The sequence below is a fragment of the Platalea leucorodia genome, assembly GCF_965183815.1.
Source record: "Platalea leucorodia genome assembly, chromosome: 14".
Lineage (NCBI taxonomy): Eukaryota > Metazoa > Chordata > Aves > Pelecaniformes > Threskiornithidae > Platalea > Platalea leucorodia.
In genome coordinates this window covers 7,552,518-7,573,837 of record NC_138836.1, presented here as the reverse complement: position 1 = coordinate 7,573,837, position 21,320 = coordinate 7,552,518, and the positions used below count along the sequence as shown (strand labels likewise).

General features: G+C 59.3%; 1 protein-coding gene across 1 annotated transcript; it reads left to right on the top strand.

The window, feature by feature from the left end:
* The first annotated feature begins 1,729 nt into the window (after positions 1 to 1,729).
* Positions 1,730 to 20,453, top strand: ARSG (arylsulfatase G). The gene is made up of 11 exons (XM_082326750.1): positions 1,730 to 2,020; positions 2,341 to 2,528; positions 3,428 to 3,475; positions 3,555 to 3,666; positions 4,004 to 4,141; positions 6,657 to 6,853; positions 7,510 to 7,590; positions 10,954 to 11,062; positions 15,812 to 15,932; positions 19,581 to 19,671; positions 19,991 to 20,453. The coding sequence occupies exons 1-11, from the start codon at positions 1,776 to 1,778 to the stop codon at positions 20,323 to 20,325; spliced, it is 1,665 nt and encodes a 554-aa protein (XP_082182876.1). The 5' UTR covers positions 1,730 to 1,775; the 3' UTR covers positions 20,326 to 20,453.
* Positions 20,454 to 21,320: the final 867 nt, after the last annotated feature.

Here is a 21,320-nt window from a genome sequence, read left to right as displayed (position 1 = left end):
ACCGACCCACCGCATCCCCCCCCGTTAATTAAGGTACCGAGAGCTTTGAGGCCCTCGGATGGAAGTTTATAAATTGACGCTCTGGGCTATGAATTATGAATGGAGTCACATCCCTGATCACTGCAGTGCTACACCGACAGTTCTGAAGCTGCTGATCTGAGTGACAGTCCAAAGCTTTTAAAGATGTGAACAGTGAAACCGGGAATAATTTGCTTTGCCAGCTACAAACCTCTTGGTCTACAGATGGGGCTTATCATATTCCCTCTCCTGCCTCCTCCTGTCACCTTCCCCTCTTTTGTTTTCCAGCATTGCCTTCTCTCCTTACCCTCCCAATTTGTCTTCATGGATGTTGTCCTGCTTGGCTGTGTTGACCATCCCATGGGAGCCGCATCCTCCACGGCATGTTCCTCTCCCAAGGTTGCTGGCGCCAGCTGGGGACATCTGCCACAGCGCTGGTCCCAGCTGGGTCCCGCTGGCCCCCGCCGTCCCCACCCGGCCGTAGGTCCCCACACCATCCCCACGGCCGGTGCCGAGCTCCTCATGCAGGGCTCAGCGGGGTTTTGGCAAATCTCTGCAGCTTCATCTCCCTTTGGCCATAACTTTGTGCTGAAGATGTTGTGTTTCACAGCTCCATCTCTGCCATTGGTCTTTGGGAGTTTGTCCTTGAACCTCTCCACCACTGGAGGCCAAATCCTGCTCTAAGCAGACATATGTGCTTAATCCTGTAAGCCCGGGTATTTCTGGGGTTTATTGCCTTCTGGGTTTGCCTGAATTCCTGCATTTTTACCTCCGGGAGCAGTTCCCTCCTGGTCCCCAATGGCTGGCAGCGGGGCTGCTGCCTGCATGGGCTGCGCTGCCCGCTCTGGCCCCACCGGCAGCAGTGGGGCAGCATGAGCAGAACTAAATTTAAAAAATGAGTTTTAGAAACGTCTCAATTTTTACAACTGAAGGCAAAGCCCTGCACATTCCCCCCACCCCCAAGTGCTGTGCACCCTGCAGCGCTCGGGAGGGAGGGCGAGAGCCCTTGGTAAGCCGGGAGGGAGCAGCGCTGCTCCCCGGGGATAACAGCACCGTGGGAAACCAGCCCAGCCCGAGTGATGGATGCGGGAACGGGGCACTCGTCGTTCCCAGTCCTTTCCAGTTGAGCCATCATGAGCCAGGCAGCAAAAACTACAACTTCAAAGGCAAAGTCTCACCACCGGGCCGGGGTGCAGGAGGGCTCTGGCAGGCCCTGATTGCATCTTGTTTCTCTTCACAGGGGATGCTGTGGCCGTGCAAGGTGAAGGGTGGACCGACAGTTGCCAGCAGAACCACAGCAGTTATTTATCTGCCTGAAGCAAGGGTGGCCAGCGCTTTGGTGAGCTGAGGAGTGCAATCCGCAGGGAAAGAGCCGTTTGTCGGACGCGACCATCCCCCCGGCTGCGGTGAGGGAAGAGAAGCCACTGCCGCAGATTGAGCAGACTTCTGGAGGGAAAAATACCACTTTGGTTTGGTGTCTAATTAGATATTTACCAGGAAGGAAGGAAAGTTAAAAATAGGGTGACGGTGTCTTCAAAGGATGCTTTTGACTTCTAAGAATAACACCTTTGCTGGCGCCGATTTCAGAAATATCAGCTGTGCCCGGGTGTGAAAGATGGAGGAGACGTTGCAGCTCGGTTGGTAGCCAAGGGAGCAAACCCAGACCGCCTGGCCCCCGGCCCGGCCTCGCGGGAGCAGCTCAGGAGGGGGCCTGTGGAGAGCTCAACTGTACCTGCAGCGGAGGGAGTTTGGGGAAGATGAAGCCGCCAGTGCCCCGGCGTGGGTGGGAGGGGACGTGTGGCACCATGGGGACCCCCTCCCTGCAGGCGGTGCTGGTGCTCGCTGTGGCGCTGGTGGGGCTCTCGGCTCCCCAAGCAGTGTACGGGCAGCCCAACTTCATCGTCATCCTGGCGGATGATGTGGGCTGGGGGGATCTTGGGGCCAACTGGGCAGAGACGAAGGAGACCCCGCATTTGGATGAGTTGGCAGCCGAAGGGACAAGGTAATGTCTGTCCCCCCTCCCTGGCCCTCTCCAAGCATCGCTGGTTACTCTGTCCCACAGCAAAGAGGGTTTCCCTCCTGCAGAGACTGGGAAGTGAAGGGGGTTTCACTGATGTGGTTTTGGGTGCATGGGGAGGGTGGCCAGAGCCTGGTACCTCGGGGTGCAGGTCCATCCATCCCCACTGGGACCTGCAAGCTTCATCCCCTGCTCCAGATCCTCATCCCTGGGGCGGAAGGGGATGCGTGCAGGGCAGCAGGGAGGGACGGGGCAGCATTAGACCACGTAGGGGCTTGTGAGTGAAGGGTCCTTTCATCTTCTAGGTTTGTGGATTTCCACTCGGCTGCCTCCACTTGCTCGCCGTCCCGCGCCTCTCTGCTCACGGGGCGCCTCGGCGCGCGCAATGGGGTGACCCACAACTTCGCCATCACGTCGGTCGGCGGCCTCCCCCTGAACGAGACCACCCTGGCCGAGGTCCTGCGGGAGGCTGGGTACAGCACGGGGGCTATAGGTAACGCCTGCCGTGCCGAGGGGGCACCCAGAGGGTGGGAGGGACGAAGATGCCCGTGTCCGTCCCTTGCGGAGGAGGTACCGCAGGTAGTTAAGTGAAACGCTGGCAATTAAAGGAAAGCCTAAAAGATCACGTGGGACAGATTTTGCACTTCCCCCTTGGACTTCGCAATCCCAAGCTTAAAATCTTCATATTCAAACATGGTATTGCCTGAAATGCGGGCCCTCCCCAGTTCTCCATTTAAGCTCTGATTGCTTCACCTCATGGCAAATGGACCGGGTTTTCCTTAGCAAACATGACTGCGCCCAGCAGCTCTGCCTTCCCACGTCACACGCTGGCGTGATGCCACGGGTGCCGGCTGGCAGCGCGGTGCCAGCATGGTCGGTGCCACTGGCCCCATGGCTTTGGGCACCCTCCTGTCACTGTGGGCCCCCCACCCCTGCCTGGCAAGCCCCAGCTGGTAGTGGGCCCTTTGCACCTGCAGCTCCTGTTGCTTGCGCACGTTGTGCTGGCAGAAAAGCCCTCGGTTTCTCCTTTCCCCCTTAGTTTTTGCAGTTTTCCCTCTTGCATCAGTGCATTCGGTGGGAGCAAGCGTGTGCCGGAGGTCAGAGGATGAAGCTGGTTGTTTGGGAGGGGTTAGAAAGTCGTCTCCTCTGAACACAAACACATGAAAGAGACTTTTAAGGGTGGGGACGGTCGATTTGCACAGGCATGAGATATCCTATGCATTTTTTCTGAGTTTCTGTAAAAAAAAGGCATTCTGGAAATGCGACCAGCACAAACAGCCTTTCTTGTTGCTAGATTAAAGCCCCCAGCGCTGCGGGCGCCTCGTGGGTGATGGCTGGTGACAACCATAGTTGCATTAACCTCTGAAATGATGTTCTGTGGCTTTCGCACAGGCAAGTGGCACCTGGGACACCACGGCCGCCATCACCCCAGCTTTCGTGGTAAGGGCTGCACCGGCGGGGACGAGCCGAGCATCCTGCGGCGGCCTTGTCCCCACCGACACCCTTGCTTGCCCTTCAGGTTTTGACTATTACTTCGGGATCCCCTACAGCCACGACATGGGCTGCACGGACACCCCCGGCTACAACCTGCCGCCCTGCCCACCCTGCCCGCAGCATGGCGTGGCTGCCAGGTACGAGGGTGCATGGGGGGGTTCAAGTGCTGGCGCTGGGAGGTTGGTATTTGCACCGGTGTCCCCAGCCCTGAGAGCTGCCCTTTGCCGTGGTTGCCTCCCCTTATGCTCCAAGCACCCGGTTTTTTCCCCTTGTGCACCCCACAGCAGGGCGCAGGTCAGAGAGATGGGTTGATCCCCAAGCACGCCATGCCACCGGGATGTTGGCATTGTCCCCTTTCCGCTCCCCTCCTTGGCTGCACCTTTCTGCTAAGCCAGGAGAACAGCCAGGCTCCCTGCCTGCTGCCACACCGGTCCCCTCTCTGGTGACGAGCGTGGGGTGGCTTCTTCCCGGCAGGGTGGCAAGAAAGGACTGTTACACAGAGGTGGCCCTTCCTCTCTTCGAGAACGTCACCATTGTCCAACAGCCCGTCAACCTCAGCAGCCTGGCAGCGCGCTACGCGGAGGAGGCAGCGCGGTTCATCCGGCGGGCGAGGTGAGATGCCACCCGCTGTCCCCGGTCCCCTTTGGCGGGAGAGCCCGTGGGTCACCACAACCATCTTCTGCTTGTGCTGCAGGGTGTCCCTGGGGCTGCTTCCCCTGGGCTGCAGAGCCCGAGGGGTTTCGTGGCTGCTCCCCACCACAGCTGGTTTTCCCTTGAGCTCTGCCATGTGTGAGAGCGGGATGTGGCTGCTGGATCTGGGTCTGCGGGGCTCAGGCCATGCCCATCCCGCAGTGGATACTGCAGGGCAGGTAAAGCCAGGGGCAGGGAAGTGGGCACTGAATGGGTGCCCATGGCAGCTCCTGCAGCGGGACCAGAACAGCACCCAGAGGTGTTTAAACCCACCCCATATGTGGGGTTTAATCCATTTTGAGGATAAAGTGCTCCGGGATCCCTGGGCTTCAGGGTCTGCCTTCCCCAGCGGCATGGGGACATGAGGAGCCCGCCATGCTCTTCCCCAAGGAGCAAAGCAGCTCCTCCGAGGTGACGACCCCAAAGCCCTGCTGACGGGTTGTGTAATTTTAATCCCTATTATCGGCGGATTATGAGCTGTGACTTTGCAAAATGCCTCCCTGCAGCGCAAGGAGGGGAAGCACTGCCGGGCAGCCGTGTCAGAGCCCGTCCCGCGCCTGCATCCAGGGATAATACAGAGCCGGGGCAGGGCCACGGTGGGGGGGTCCTGCAGGCGTGCTTGGGGAAAGGTTGGTGTAACGGGGGCAAACGAGGGGCTGGGCAGGGAGCAGCCTGCAGGGAGATGGCTCCCTATAAGCCTGGGTACCATTTTGCTTACACAATACCTCTAGTTTATCCCCTTTGGGTATCCAGAATCGGCCGCGGCGTGGCCTGGCCACGCGGCCAGGATGCCTGTCTGTATAACGGGGCTGGAGGGTACCCGGGCACCGGGCTGCAGGGCAGCGGTGGTCCCTCCTCCTCCGCAAACCCCCACCCCTCCAGGCTGCCAGGGTGCTGTTAGGCTGTGAAACCAAGCGGGTGAGCTCCGGGTTAATAGGAAAAACCTTTAAACTCCCAATAGTATTTTGGGGTTATCTGCGTTCATGGAGAACAGGATTAAGCAGGTGCCTGCCTTTTCTCTCCTACTCTTTGATGGCTTATTCCAGTTTTCCTCTGCCTGACTCACTCATTACGGGGCAACAAAAGAACACCGGATTTGTCATCTCGGTGTTTTTTTAACCAGTCGTGTCAAGGTTGAGCAATTCACGGCAGTGAGACTTGGCTCTGCTCGGGACACTTAGATCGTGGTGAACATGGGAGCAAAAGTCAAGGACGTTTGTCTTAAGTTATTGATTAAATGTTTGCTCAATTTTTGGGAGAATTCTGAAATGTTGATGTGAAAGGCAAGCGGGAACGCTGTGCTCATGAGTCCGTCTGGATGCTGGAGTCCACCTGGTGCTCTTGGGTGGGATGCGAGCCGAGGGAAGCAGCTTTCCCTGCTCCAGGGTCTCTGGCATCCCAAGGGGAAAGGCACCGCGTAGCCTTTTGCAGCGGCGATTTGCAAGGGGTGCATCAGCACCTCCTGACCTCCAGTGTTTTGCAGGGGCTGGGCAGGGTGCTGGAGGGACGCAGCCCTTCGTGGGGCTCCAGCGCCGCTGGGGAAGGATGCAGCAGCTTTGGGCGGGATGGGATTTACTCATTTTCCATCCCCAGGTGGGTGACGGGTAAAGGAAGGAAGTGCCGAAACGCACGTCGGAGGGGCCCCGAAAGCTTTCCGAAGGCAGCGATGGGGCGGCCGGAGCCGGGCGCGTGCGCGGGCTGGGGCACGTCCCCGAGATCCGGCCCCTCCCCACTGCTCGCCATCCCACCCTTCCCCTCAGAGGTCCCTGAGGAAGAGCGGGCCTCGTTGGAGGAGATAAATATAGCCGTAAACAAGAAAACAGGACATGTCCTGTGATGATTTAGAAGCAAACAGGCAGTGGGGCAGCGTGCAGCAAGCGAACGTGCTGCGCTCCCTGTCTGGGTCTGCTCGGCAGCGCTGAGGCCACGCTCGGGGTCGGTGTGGGTGTCCTTCTGATGCTCATCCTCTGATAAAATCACCAGCGGGGGCCGAGCGCTTGCTGGGGAGGGGGAGAAAGGACCAGAACGGGTCCCATGAAAGAGGGGATGGAGGTGGGTGGGTGCCAGGGGTGCACCGATGCGGCGTGTTTCGCTGGCGGCTGGCATGCTGCTGGACATGGAGGAAGGGGCGAGCCCATCCCAAACAGGAGGACAGTGGACAATGGGGAGAGGTTTAAGCAGGAGCAGGGGAGAAGTGGCTCACGTTGGGCCAAGCATCCCCCCTGCAAGGGGAGTGGGTGCCCAGAGGGTTTGCGGCCAGCCGACGCATATAGGGTGGTTTATCTCCTGGGAGCTGCTGCAGAGGCAGGGGTGGCTGCAGGGCTCCCGGGAGGAAGGGCCACCAGTCTGTGTCCCCAGGCTCGGCAGTGCCACCCTGGTGACCTCCTGCTGCCGCCTTCCCTGACCCGGCTGAACGCTCTCCCCCTTCCCTGCGCAGCGACAGCGGACGCCCCTTCTTCCTCTACCTGGCACTGGCCCATATGCACGTCCCGCTGGGGGTGCCGCCGCCGCTGCCCCCCACCTCGGGCAAGGGCATCTACGGAGCCTCGCTGAGCGAGATGGACGCTCTGGTGGGACGGATAAAGCGGGTCGCCGACAGCCACGGAAAGGGCAGCACGCTCCTGTGGTTCACAGGTACAGCAGGAAAACTGGCTGCGGTGGCTGGGGGCGATGCCAGCAGCTGCACTGGCACCAGCCCAGGGTGTGCGTGGGTGGCGGGGGGCAGGACCCGTGTTTGTCCCCTGCCCTCGATGCTCCTGGCTGCTCTGCGAATGGGGAGCAGTCAGCAGCTGCAGCCGAGCTGCCTGGGGCCATCACATTGCCAGGACGGGGGTCCTGGGCTTCTGTGGCCACTCAGCCAGGTGCCCACCCTGCCACCCCCCTTCAGCCATGGTGCTGAACCGGCAGGGCCGCGCCTAATTAAACCGCAAATCCTCATTCATTAAGAAGCCCAAATCCGCTCTCGCTGAGCAGCCTCCCTAATGAGGATGTCTTGCTCCTGATGACAGGAACTGCTCCACTGCTCATTAATGCCCAAAGCTGGTGGCAGCCGTCCCCACCCTGCGCCCCAGCTCCTCTCCAGCCCCTCGCCTGGGATTCGGGCAGCCCTGGCCCTTGAAAATAAACTTTTAGAAATAAAAATAAATAAACCTGCTGTTCTTGCTAATGAGGGAAAGCATCACAGGGACGGGAAGGAGGGATGGAGGGGTCACTTTTCCTTGCTCACCCCTCATTGCAGAGGTGCCCCCTGGTCCTGGTGTCGCTCATGGGGACGTTTCTTTCTCTTGCAGGTGACAATGGCCCCTGGGCGCAGAAGTGCGAGCTGGCGGGACGCCTGGGGCCGTTCGTGGGGGCCTGGCAGAGGCAGCGAGGTAATCTGGCAGTGTGGGGGGCTCCCTTTCCCTGGGGGTGCAGGGGAAGCTGCTCCATAAAGCCTTTCATTGCCCATCGAGGGGGACGTGGGGAGCATTTCACTCCCCAGCCTTTCTGCTGGCTGCTGCCCTGGGCTGAGTTGCCTTGAAGACAACCCAGAATAATTTTTTTCTTTCAAGCAGTCAAGTTTTCCCCTAAAACCACTGCTGGGGGGAGCGGCCCCCCCCCCAGTCCCTGTTACCCCAGAGCCGGAGGTGAGTGGCTGCTGGTTTTGGAGATGGGATGCTCTCACCACCCAAGCACTGGGGCCATCGGCTCCGGCAGGGTCTCACAGCCCCCAGCCCCATCCCTCCCGGAGGAGAGCGCCCGGCAGCCCTCCCACCACCGCGGGACTTTGCTTTTCTTTCTCTCCACCGTTTTGTTGTTTGTTTTTTTTTTTCTGCCTTTCCTCCTTTTCCGGCCAAGCCATCTGCTTGGTGGGTTTATTTCAGCCGGAGCGGCCAGAAGCATGCATGAGTCAGGCGTTTCCCACTTCTGCTTGTATTACGCAGTGTAAACGCGCACCGGCCTCGGTTCCCCTCTTTGCTCGGGGTCAGCAGGGAGGGAGCGGCGGCGGAGGGGCCGCGGGTGGCAGCGCCTCTTTCCTCCTCCGCTTCCTGACACCCAGGCAATGAAACCATGGCCGCCTCCCTGGGCAAACGCTGCCGCTGGGCTGGCTTGCTTTCCCGTTCCCAGAGCCCTTCCTTCGTCTGGCCCCAAGATGAAATCGTAACCTTAATTTATTTTTTTTTAGTAAACAAACCCTGCTGACGACCTGGGTTGCTCTTGAGCAACCGACGGTCACAAGCCGGAGCAGATGGTACAGGCAGTCCAGCGGTTGTGAACAAAGCTAGGAAAACACGGCCCCTTTCCAGCCTCTCGCTGCCCTGCAAAAACACCCCGAGCCCCTGCTATCGCGGGCGGCTGGGGAGGAGGTCAGGCTGGCAGGGCTCGAGGAGCTGGCTGTAAATACTGGCTGGGAAGGATTGACTTCTGAAATCCCTTGGCTGGTTGTTGCACGGATGTTTTGAAAGCCAGCCCGGTGTTACTGTCTGCTGTCGGCTGGTCTAATGCTGCAGACACCCTCAGGCATGGGTGCTGGGTGGGTGGGATGCTTGGCCATCCCATCCCGGGGGTATCGTCCTCCAGTGGGGAAAAGCCCCATGGAGCGGAGCAGGAGGGCAGGGGAGGACAGGCTGCTCGGGACTCTATACATTTTGCACAGCTTGGCGTTTCCTTTTAGGGTCCAACCTAAATTCCAGGGATGTTTTCCGTTGATTTTGAGTGGTCACTGGAGTCGGTCCTCGCTGGGAGAGAGCAGCACATCCGTGTGTGCTGCCCGCCTTCTCTGGCTGCGGAGCTTCCTGCAGCCCCCAGCGCGCCCCGAAAATGTGTCTCCCACCTTGGGGCCAAGAGTCCAAGCACGGGCTGCCGGGATGGAGATGCACATTTCGGGGATGTGATGCTGGCCATGTTTTGAGGCAGGTTTGGGAGGCTCCAGACCCAGTGTCCCCATGCTGAGGACCTGCTGTGCGTGGCAGGAGAGGCACTGGGGGTTTCATCCCAGCATGGGAATGCTCAGTTCAGCTTTCCTGGAAAGCCATGGCCTCCACAGGCCCCACAGCAGCAGGGCTGCATCATCCCTGCTCTGGAGAAAAATCCCTGCTTGGGTTTGGGGTGTTTCAGCCCCGTTTACTGCCCAAAGTTAATGTGAGCTCGTTCACAGGCAGCTCTGGCAGCCTGCCCACGGGTGGCTGGCGGGAAACACCCACCCGATGTCCTCCTGGAGACCCCCTGACCATGCATGGAAAAGCTCTTGAAATGCAGCTGCCTTACTGGGAGGATGAGCTGTTTAATGTACATGCAGAGATGAGGATTGATATTAATTGCTATAATTGCTATAATTTCCTAGGGCGTCTGAAGGCAGAGGAGGCACCTTGCTTAAGCCGTATGTGATGCGTGTTGGAAGCGCTGTTACATTTCCAATAGCCACAAGAGACCCTGGTGCCGGCTCTGTCATCACAGAATCATAGAATTGTTTAGGTTGGAAAAGACCTTTAAGATCAAGTCCAGCTGTTAACATACTGGTGTCCCATCGCTTCAGGCCACAAAGAGGTGTTCATTGGGGGGAAATCCCAAAAGTTTGGGTGGGGAGTGGGAGAGATTGCGGGTGTGCCTGGTCCATGCTGGCAGGACAGGCAGCAGGGTCAGAAACCTTTTCCCTGGACTATTCCTCCTGCCACCGGTGCTGTGGCATCTGTGCCATGTGTGTCCTCCTCTGCTCCAGCAGTGTGGGTACAGCAGCATCGCTTGGGAGTGCAGGATCAGCCCAGATGCCCATAGCATCGGACACTGACTCCCAGAGAGGCCAGGCTGGGATGGGGACCGGTGCAGGGACACGGAGGAGCGCGGGACGGCTGTGCCGCAGCGGGGACGTCGCCTCTCTCTTGGCTCTGCCCAGAGGAAATGGCTTTGGGCGAGCGCCGTTGCCATGCGCACGCTGAAAGGCGGGCGGACAAAGGCTGCGCCTGGGAAGTTTGCTCCGTGAATTGGGTTGGGATTTTCTGTTTGCCCCATTCCCAGCCCCTTCCCCCTCCAGCTGCCTGGGGCCCTCTGGGCTACAGCCAAAGCAGAGGCTGTCTAACGCCCTTCCACCCGTTTCAATGCTCAACACCCCCGTTTTGTTGCTCAGCACCCCCATTTCAGTGCTCAGCATCCCAGGTGGAGGAAGGGACCGGGCAGCTTCCCTGCGCCATGCAGCTCAAACCCAAGGGCAGAGCAGGGGCGTTTTGGGTGATGCCAGGGCAACAACAGAACAGGTTAATTAGCTGGCAGGAGGGTTATCAGCAGGATGGTATTTTTAATGAAGCGGGTTTTCAGCAGGCTGGGGAGGCTGTCGGTGCTTTACCACGTGGAGGGCAGCAGCTGCCTGCACGGGGCCATTCGCGGCCCCTGGCATAAATTCCTACATTCCCTGCCTGCTCCATATTCTTGCCCAACATCAAAAGTGGATGGAAATGTGGCAGCTCCAGCAGCCGGCTGCATTTCTCATTGCTTGCTGAAGCAGAGGAGAAACACGAGGCAGTGCCAAACTGAGCCCCCTCTCTTTTCCCTTTCCTATTTCCTTTAAAAACTCCTGTAACTCTTCTCCCTCCGTGAACCAGCTCCCTCTCCAGCGAAATCACCCTGCTTTGGGGTCATTTACTCCATCTCTGCCTCTGAGTAGTTTCTTTCCCAGGGAAACTCCGGGGTCAGGATTTTTTTCCCATCAATGCAAAGCTCCTGGGTGGCAGGATGCTGAGCGCTGCCTTTTTCTCTTGCAGGTGGGAGCTCGGCGAAGCAAACGACCTGGGAAGGAGGGCACCGGGTGCCGGCGCTGGTGTACTGGCCCGGCCGCATCCCTGCCAAGCGGACGAGCCGCGCTCTGCTCAGGTAGGAGCCCGGCCGGATCGCATCGGGGAGCAGGGCAGCCCCTTGGCCCCCCTTTGGAAGGGCCCACTGTCCCTGCACTGGGACCCAGGTAATGATCTGGTTTTTGGCAGCAGCAGCTGCCCGCGCTGGTTATTGCCTGCCGTGTGCCAGACTCTGTACTTTTGTCCTCTCCCAAGCCCGTAAGACTTAATGCTTCAGCAAAGAGGAGTTGAAAGGGCTTTTTGTGAGGCTGGTGGATTGGCGTTAGCAGCCGCTGGGCTCCGTGTGCCTCCTGGCCGCGGTGGCTGAGTACCTCCCGATAATTAAAAGATGACGATGTTCTCTCTCTCCACCAAGAAGCAGGCTTAGGCTTTGTGGTTTGTGAATGGCTTTATGTGGAGGAGGGTGCGGTTGTGGGAAAGGCTGGCTGGAGAGATGGTGCTTGCAATCAGCGCAGGATGCGGCCGGGCTGGGAGGTAGCGAGCGACTTTTGCCGTTTCCGGCAAGAGCGGAGGGGAAGGGCTGCTGCCTCCTGCGCCTCGCCTCGCCGGGGAGCGCTGCGCCGCGGAGGGTGGCGTGGAGGGGTCCCTGTTACAGCAGTATTGCACCTCTGCATGCAACAATTGCACCTTTCCTTGCAGCAGTTGCAGCTCTGCATGCAGCACTTGCATCTCTCCTTGCAGCAATTGTACCTCTCCGTGCAGCGCTTGCAGCTCTGCATGCAGCAATTGCACCTCTCCACGCAGCACTTGCAGCTCTCCCTTGCAGCAATTGCACCCCTCTTTACAGGCCTCCTTTGCAGCAAATGCAGCGCAGGGGGCTCAGCCTGGGCTGGGGACAGCTCGGTGGGATGCCCCGTCCCCTTTCCTCCCTTGAAGCACACGATGGTGGAGGGCAGGGTGGTGGGGTGGGGGCGGGGTTGCTGGGCATTGGGAAAGAGTGTCCCAGCTGCTGGAAGCAGGTCCTGACTGGTGGGCCCCAGGGAGGTGCTGGGTGTTTCTAAGGTCCATGAGATAAGCTGGAGCCACTTACTCGTTACATGGCCTGAGGGCAGCGCTGGGAGCTGGATTTTTGCAAGCGGGGGAAGGTTTGAGGCATAAGCTGGGTTGCTGACGTCTGGCGGAGGGGATGGGGTGCACGCAGCACCCCTAGGGTTTCACCTCCAAACCCTTCCCCTCCCTGGGTGGGTGATGGACCGACCACTGGGACGTGGGGCAGAGCTGCCAACCCGTGCCCGCTCTGGTGCAGGATCAGTGCCCGTCCCCATCCCCCTGTCCCACCAGCCCCACTGCGCACGCTGCAGCCCTGCCGCCAAGCCCAGGCGTTCTGTTTATCTCCTCAAAGACCTTATCTCCTGCATTTCCAAGCTCCAGTCCAGCAGGTTGGACAGCTGGAAATCTAGAAAGCCGGTGGCAGCACAGGCTGTGCTGCACGCCCGGTGCTTGGAAAGAGGCTCCATAGCTCCCCAGGAGTCACAGCACACCCACCGTCCTCCCCAGCATTGCCACGGGGCCGTGCCTGGCCGGTGCAGGGCGATGCCCTGGCAGCAGGAAGAGGCAACCCCCTGTTGGGGAGGCAGCACAGAGCCAGCCTGGGGGACACGAGCAATGGCTCATGCTCAGAAAGGGGTCACCACTGTGGTCCTGGCCACGGCCTGAGCTCTCGGTCAGGGAATGCAGAGGGACGCAGAGAGATGTGGAGGGATGCGGAGGGCAGGGGCTGCGTGGTGCTCGCAGTGTGTCGGGGCAGGTGGCTTTTCTCTGCACCTACAGTCACCCTTGGGGCCATCCCTCAAAGGACAAGCATGTGAAATAGGGCAGTTGAAGACTTGTCGCCCCAGCTGATGGGGAAGACCAAGAAGCCAGGGAGGGAATGAAATCTGTGTGCAGATGTGGCTGGGAGACCTCTGCACACAAGGAGGGACCTCTGTCTGGTGGGATCCCCCGGGAAGGGCAGGGGCTGGGCAAGGGCAGGCGTTAACCGCCTGCACGAGCCTCCTTCTGCCCCTGAGGTTATGAAAATGCTGACAGCCTTTGCCATCTGGCTCGGGAGAAAAGCCTGCCCAGAACTGCGCCTTGCCCCTCCCTGGCATTGCTCGTCTTCGCATCCTCCCCGGTGCAGGGAGTGGAGAGGTGAGCAAGGGTGAGCGTGCCGGGGGCCGGGGAAGCTGAAGCCAGCAGAGAAATGCTGATGCATCGCCGCAGACCTGCACCTGCATGCCGGTTTCTGCAGAAAACTGCCTTGTCGGCTTTTCTTAATTATATTTAATTGTTGGAGCCACCTGCCGTGCTTCTGCCCTTCCTTGCCCCATCCCAAAGTAGGGCACGGAAGAAATAGGTCAGTGGGATGATGAAGAAGCAAATTGCACCACCCTGGCTGTGCCGGCGGCGTGGGGCTGGGCAGGTTGGGCAAGCCGGCTGGGGTGTGGGGGGAGCTGGTTCAGCTGCCTGCAGCTGCCTGCAGCTGCCTGCACCACATCATCGCCGGGGCAGGGCAGCACTCCCTGCCGCCATCATGCCCAGGATGCTCATCGCCAGCACAGCGCCCCGGGCAGCTCTGCCCCTCCGGCAGCAGGCAGGGAGCTTCCCATCCCTGGGCACTGCCAGCCCCTTTTCCCTCGGCGTTTGGGGCAGCAGCAGGATGCTGGAGTGACTTTATTTATTAAATCCCTCTTGGCCGAGGCTGGGGTTGGCAGCGTGGCTTCGCCTTTGCCTGCAACACAGCTTCCCCAGCTTGGCTTCCGAGATGTGCCTGCTGGCGGGGCCTTTGCTTTGATGCCAACTTTGACCAAAATCCTGTTTTTTCCTGCCTTTCTCCGTGGGTTACATCTGCCCCTGGCTGAGGGGATCTTTGACCACCTCTGTGCTCAGTCGCGTTGTCCTCCCACCTCAGTGACGGTTTCCAGTGGTCCCATCTGCTGGGTTGGGGCTGCTTCATGCAACCATGTGAACATCCGCGTGCACCATGCTGGGGGCCAGATCCTGAGGGTGCTGAGCACCCGTGGGACCAGGAGCGCTGACCGGGGCCTGCCCTGGGCTGCCCTTTCGCGTGGACCTGGGCTGACCCCAGCGAGGTGCCTGCAGGGATGTGCCCTGCCTTGGGTGCAGTGAAGAGCCAGAATTTTTTTCGGCGCCTCCCGGCTCGCCTGGCTGCTGGGGCTGTCTCCGTGAGTGCGCCGTACCGGGGCTGCCTCTCAGCAGTGTTTGTTCTTATTTGTTCTCTCCGTCTCTTAGCAGCTAAATTAAAACTCATTGAATGGGAGAACCGGGGGCCCTTAAGCCCTGGGCTCTTTTTTCTCTCCGCTCACGCAGCCGCTGTTGCGCACCGGGCAGGAGAAATGCGGTGGCAGGACCATGGTTGCAGGACTGCGGTTGCAGGACCGCGGCGGCACCCTGGGTGCCCCCCAGTTGGGGGACCTGGCGTTTTTGCCTCCCCTGGCAATTTCCTTGCCCCGACCCCCCAAGCTGCTGGCACGAGGGTTTTGCAGCTGGAGGGATGCGGGCTAAGTCCCCGCTGGCTGCCTGACACCAGTGGCTCTGCCGGCTCATCAGCTCCCGTGCCACAGCCTCGTCCCTGGGGAGGGCAGTGCTGTGATGTGTCACTTGGCCGCACTGATGTCCCGCTGTCCCCCAGGGCCGTGGGATACCCCTGGTGCAGGGTGGCTCCTTTTAGAGGTGTGGGGTAACCCCGCAACCACGTCTACGAGAGGGAGGGATGCTCTTGGTGGTGGCGAGGGGGATGGGACACTTGTGCCTCACAGGAGCGGGATGTGGGGGCAAGGGTCAGACGCGGGGACTGTGAGTGGGCTGTCCCCGTCCCACTGGAGTTGAGCCTGGACCGCACTGGGCAACATGGCTGGTGGAGGAGGAAGCCCGTGCCCAGGCTGCGCAAGGGGCTGGCAGCAGGGCCAGGTGATCCCTGTCCCACCCCAGCAATGACTTTGCTGGACCTTGGTCCCTCTGCACTGCAGGGACGTGCCAGCGGGTGGGGAATCGCTGCAGCCGGGCTCTGGCCCTGGGGCCACAGGTAGCTGGCGGGAAAGCAGAGACTGTCCCTCTCTGCATCCCACGGAGCCAGAGGGACACTGGGTTGCCCGCTCCTTCCCTGCATCCCTCCGCACTGGGAAGCAACCAAGGATGAGCCCCGAGTGCTCTTTTGTGGCTGAGGCCCCTGAAAAACCCGAGAGGTTTACGGTGGAAATGCTGACGGGCGTTTTGGTGGGAGTGCACAAAATAGCACCGCTCTCATTTTCCATTCTGGCTGCGACGGCTCCTGCTGCGCCATGCAAAAGCGAGACCACATTTTCCTGGGGCGACGGGATCTGCTGTCATTGGCGTAAAAAGTCCCTGTGCTAGCACTTTCTCTGGAGGGTGACCTGCTGTCCCCGGGGGGGGACAGGAGGGCGGGAGAGGGCCACCCTGCTCCCCGCCGTGCCCCTGTCCTGGGGGTGCAGGATTTGCCGGGCGCGGGAGCAGCAGATCCTGGCTGAACCCGCAGCGCCTGGCGAGCAGCCGGTGCCGGGGGCGGGAGGTGTGCGAAGCGAGGGCTTGCCGGGGCCGAGTCGCTGCTTGAAGCCGGTTTTAACCTTTTCTGCAGAGCTCAGCTGTTGGGATGGGTGCTGGGAAGTGGCCGACCTCCCCCAAGACACTCCCTTGCTGTCGGTGCACCAAGTGCCCCCCGGGCGAGGGGCTGCGGGGTGCAGGTGGGGTTGGGGGGGACCCTCCAGGGATCTTTGCTCCTTCCTCTGATGAAAGCCACCTCTTTCCCCAGCACCCTGGACATCTTCCCTACGCTGGTGGCCCTGGCTGGGGCGGCGCTTCCCCCGAACAGGCGCTTCGACGGCTTGGACGTGTCCCCAGTTCTCTTTGGGTGGTCGGACGTGGGGCACAAGGTAAGGCAGAGCCACCCCTCACGGTGACACCCCTGTCCTGACAGCAGGTCCCACCGCCTCTGAGCTAAAACAGGTAAGTGGGGGGCAGAAAGGCTCAGAGCTGGCAACGTGCAGACCCACGGGAGCATCGTCCCCCTGGTCCGGAGGCGGGGGACAGCTGGAGATGGCTGGGTGCTGTACCAAGGCTGGGCTTGGGGAACTGGGGTGAAAGGGCTTTTGGATTAGCAAAGAGTTGTTTTAGCTAAGAGAAATGCTTTGTTCACAAATCTGGGATTACAGGTGAAAATGCCTATGCATGCAGCCTGGCGTGCCTTCCCGCGCGCTGGCAGGGCTATGCCCACCGTCCCGGGGGACGCTTGGGCTTGCCTGCCCACACGGCAGCCCTGCGGCGCCCAGCACGGCGAGTCTCCTTTCCGATCACAAAAGGTATGCCAGCGTGGGAAACAAAAGATCCCAGGGGCTCGGACCTAGTTGTATCCACTTTATTTATCTTGCCAGATGGAGACATAAGGAAGCCCTCCTTCTCCCAGCTCCTTGGCTGGGGAACGTGCCTGTTCCTGATGTTCAAGTGGGGCAGCCCATCTGTACCCTGCAGCTCTGCCCATACAAAAGGAGCTGCTGACAGCTCCTTTAAGCCTAAAAAATGCATTTAGCAGAACAAGCAGTATGGCCATAATTTTTCTCAGATTTGAACAAGATTTTTGCAGAACCAAAAGAAAAAGAAAAAAAAAAGTGCCTTTAATAGCAGTCCCACAGATAAAGCCTGATGTTGCTTTTAAAGTCCACCCTCCTGCGAGCACCACGAGCCAGCTCCCAGCAGGGATCTTGGATTTGCTTTCTGCGTCGATCAGGGTTTTGGTATTTGCTTCGTATTTATGGAACCCTCTGCTGAACCCTGAGATAAAGCGGGGAAGCGGATGGGATGCGGCCAGCGCGCTCCGCTGTGCTCCTCGGGATTAACCCTCTTCTCCTGCACGCGTGGTGCTGGGAGGGGCAGACCGGCGGTTTGCTGGGAGCGATGGTTTGCTGGGAGCGATGGTTTGCTGGGAATGATGGGTTGCAGGGAATGATGGGTTGCTGGGAGTGATGGTTTGCTGGGTGTCAGGGCGTGGTGGAGGGGCACAAGCCTGCACCGGCTGTCCCTACGTGTTTCAGAGCGAGGAATAAAGTCCTGTGCTGCGATGCACTGCCAGCTCCCCGGGCGTCCCCAGCACCACCCCGGCCCAGTGCTTTTTTTGGGGGGTTGTGCTGCAATCAGGGTGAATTAACCCCTGCGGGGCTGGGAGCCGGGGGGCACAGCCGGATTGTTCCTGCCCATCCCGGCAGTGTGAGCGGACTGGGCATCCCCGGGGGATGCGATCCAGCTGCCCACGCTGCCACGGGACAGGGTGACCTTGGGGGGGGACAGACAGACAGCACCCACCAGCTCCAGCCCCAGGGGGTGGCCGGGAGCAAGCACGTGTCCCTGCTCCCTGCCCTCTTGGCTCTCTGCCTTTCATCTCCTGCTTGCGAGCGGCTGATAGCAACCCCCGCTTTGACGTTGCAGGGTTTTCCTTGACACAAATCCTCCCGAAAGCGGTTCCTTTGCTCGCCCCACCGCCCGGTTTCCGCACACCGCCGGCAGCTGCTTTCCTAACTGGGGTCCCTCGGGCGGCTGAGGCTCCCCGGCGCGCGCTGCCCGGGTAACCTTGCTCGGCGTCCCAGCCCGCGCGCTCGGCACCGGCACAACCTGTGACAGGGCTGGGGCGACGCCAAGGTCCTGTTTTGAGCGAAGGCTATTTACAGTAAAAATAAACACATCCTACAAAATGTATCAAGGGTACAAGTGTCAGAAAAATAAGCTCTTTCCATTAGTTTAATGGCAGAGGGGTGTGCGCCTGCTCCCTGCGCGCTTGTTCACTTGTGCAAACAGCCCGGAGCACCCAGTTCAGACAATGGGTTTTCTGGGGAGAAAGGGCTTTTTTTCCCTCCCCCTTTTTTTTTTTAAATTAAAATAACAAAGTTGAAGATCAATAGAAGAGTTGCAGACCTGGGAATGTTTCTTGAAAGGGCTCAATTGAAACAAGCTCCTTAATTATGCAGTAAATTATAATAGATTTTCTTAGTGTGGGGTTTTATGAGGCAGGTTTAGGAACGCACTTGTTGGTAGCAAGGGAGGTTTGAGTGCCTTCGCACCGACGTGGCAGCACGCCGGCTGTGCTGCTGAAGGTAACGCCGACTGGCGACAGGGTGTGGGCAAAGCTTTAGGGCTGGAAGCAGAGGAATTGGTTCAGTTCCTGGTACCTTGGCTTCACGGGCCCTTGAGTATTTGCTGACTTCTACTTTGGAGCTGTTTTATTCTGACCAAGGAACATCAACGCTGTAGCAGGGGTTTCCTCCTTGCAGCAGGCTTACGCTGCACCACGTCTTCCACTTACTTTTTTTCCCTAAAATACGATTTTTAAACCAAATTCCAGAAGGTGATTTTTTTTTTTTTTAATTTGCCTTGCAATGGAGGGCAATAAATGAAACCGAGAGCATTTGGAAATCACCCCCCGCCCTGAATCCTGGCATTTCTCGGATGAGTTACCAACGGGCCCCCAAGACGGCGGCTGCGCCCGGGGCCGGCAGCGCGGGAGGGACATCTCGGGGCGAGCGAGCGGGGCACCCGGCGGTGCTGCGTGCCGGGGCAGGGCTCCGCGCCGGGCACCTGCTAAGGCGTTACCGCGCTGATCAGCTGCGAACACTGTTACTAAACTTGGCACCGCAGCTGCCTACAACTTCGGCAGATGTTTCTAATTTTTAGCACAGTGGAAATTTCTTGAATCACTTTTAAACTCAATTCCCAGGGAGGAAACCTCGAGTGACTCATCCCTCAATGAAGCCATTGGCTCCGCGGCAGATATTATCTGACAGACGAGCCTGCTGAACTGTCCAGCTCACTTGTCTTCTCACTCCCGTGTGCCAAAGCAGTCGTCCTGTGTGGATCAAGTGTCCTAAATACCAAAACGGAGAGATTTGACCCACCCTTCCCTCCTTCCCTTCCTTCTCACCCCCATTCCCTGTGCCGGGACGGTTGTTGTTAGGGAAGGGAGCGCTCGCACAGCGGGGTGAGTCAGCGGCGGAGATGAACCGGGAGCAGTGTTCCAGCACCTCACCTACCCGTGCAGCCTCTGCTTCACATGAGCTCACCCTCAGCTCGGGGCTTGCTGCTGGCCCCAGGCGATGATTTGGCTCCCTTAGATGTCCCTGCCACCAGCTGAGCTGTGAGCACCGAGGGAGATGGGTGTCTCGTTGGCATGGGGCAGCGGTGGGTGACACAGAGCACCCAAGGCTGTCCCAGCTCCAAAATATTCTGCCCTGCTCTGCTGAAAGCCCCAGCACCTTCGTGATCCCTTTCCTGCAGCAGAATTGATGTGGGGAGGTAAATTCAGGAGTCGTGCATGCAGGGCCAGGAAGGCACAAGAGAGATGCTGGTGTTTCCCGGTGCCCTTTTGCTGTCACCCCACCCTTCAGCAAACAAAACTCAGTGGGTTGCTCCGAGTCCAGGGGCTAAATGGTGTCTCTGAACGTGTGCATGGGTGGGATGTGGTCTCCTCTGGGGAGGGAGCGGGTCTCACAGAGCAGGTTTTCTCTGCGATGGGCTGACGGGCACTTTTCTTCCTTCAGGTTCTGCTCCACCCCAACAGCGGGGCAGCTGGGAAGGACGGCGAGATAGAGACGCTACGGCTGGCTCAGTACAAGGCGTTTTACACCACAGGTACTGTGTCCCTTTTAGAGATGGTAAAGTCTGGGAAAAAACTTCTGGAATTCTTGGCTCCCTGCAGATATAGGTAAAAACCAGCTCAGGTTAATTCAAGCAAGAGCAAACCTAGCAAGGATAAGCACGTGCTCCCCTGTGTCTGTGATGGGCTTTGCAGCTCAGGGCTGTTGGCCTCAGAAGCACTCTCGGCCTAGCAGAAGGACCAGGTTCCCAGAGCTGGGACACGGTGGGACTGGGCCGTCACAGGCGGGTGAGGAATACAGAGGTGATCCCTGGGCAGCCTGGGACTCCAGTGTTTTTCTCATTTTCTCCCTAGGAGGGGCGATGGCTTGCGATGGGAGCATTGGGCCAGCTGAGCATCACCAGCCACCCCTCATTTTCAATCTGGATCGCGATATCCAGGAGCAGGAGCCTTTGGACGTGGCATCCAGAGAGTATCAGGCAGTGCTACCTGCAATCGGCAGGGCTTACGCCCAAGCTCTGGAGGACATCGCAACAGACAACGTCTCGGTTGCAGATTACTCCAAAGACCCGGCCGTGACCCCCTGCTGCAACGCACAGCACGTGGCCTGCCGATGCCAAGCGCCCGGCTCTCATGCAACCGTGCTGGACCATCGCATGGAAAGAAGAGCAACGCGGCTTTGTCTTTAAGCAAATAATTGCTCAGGCTGCTCCTTTCCGGAGTCTGGTTTCTGTGAACGGGACTGTTGTGCATGCTGGCTCCAGGCTGGAGGTTGGCCGCGGAGGAGAGGGATGGAGGCTGCGGTCCCCTTTGCTCCGTGCTGTGAAGCAGGGAGGTGAGTTAGTCGTGGGTCTGCGTGAGCACACAGCGAGTCCCCCCCTTTGCTGTAGAGCAGGACCGTCACCCTGGCAGAGCAGGGCACTGCAGTGCCTGGTGGCTCTGAGCACATGGAAGGAGACTTTGTGGGGATCTTTAGCTGAGAAAGAGCCAGGTCTTGGATTAAAACTGCCTTCTGTGAGAGCTGGCTTTGGGAGAGAATTCCTCTGGGAAATTTGCTTGGCTTTCCTCTAAAATGGATGTTACAGGAGTGGCCGGTGGGAGCGGAAGGCAGGGGAGGACGGGGCCCACAGGCTCTGAGCAAACGTGCCTTCTGGTGCTGAGACCCTGGAGGTCCGTGGCTGCAGAGAGAAAATTCCCGTCCGGCAGAAGGTGAGTGCTCTGGGAAGCGGAGCACCTGCCCCTCCAGCTGCCAAGTGAGGTTTATTAACGGGGTTACGTTAAAGACCCAGCCGTCTGTAAAAGAAAGAGGGTCCTGGGCTCTCGCTGGCCACTGCCCTCCTCGTGGACAGGATGCTGGGCTTGTCCTGCGGCAGTCAGAGATTGCGCTGAGACAAGGACCCAAGGCCCAGTGTTTGGAAAAGGCTTTTTTTTGGGAGCTGTGGGGGAGAGGTGTGCAGGGCAGAACTGGGGCAGCTGCTCCCCGTCAACACCGCGTGGAAAGATCAATGGTGGAACTGCATTTTCTTTAGGGAGGTGAGGGAGAGGTCCCTGCCCTGAGGTCTCCCAGCAGATCAGGGCTCCGGGCGGAGAAGCTGCTCCTGCCAATCCCAGTGCAACGCCAGGGAGGCAGGGGGGGCGAAACAGCTCTGATGGGGCATTTCTGGGCAGATGCAAAGGCCTGGGG

Coding starts and splice junctions, on each gene's coding strand:
- ARSG (XM_082326750.1), top strand. CDS start 1,776: ATGAAGCCGCCAGTGCCCCGGCGTGGGTGGGAGGGGACGTGTGGCACC. Junction 2,529..3,427: donor GTACAGCACGGGGGCTATAG/GTAACGCCTGCC, acceptor GCTTTCGCACAG/GCAAGTGGCACCTGGGACAC. Junction 11,063..15,811: donor ACGAGCCGCGCTCTGCTCAG/GTAGGAGCCCGG, acceptor CTCTTTCCCCAG/CACCCTGGACATCTTCCCTA.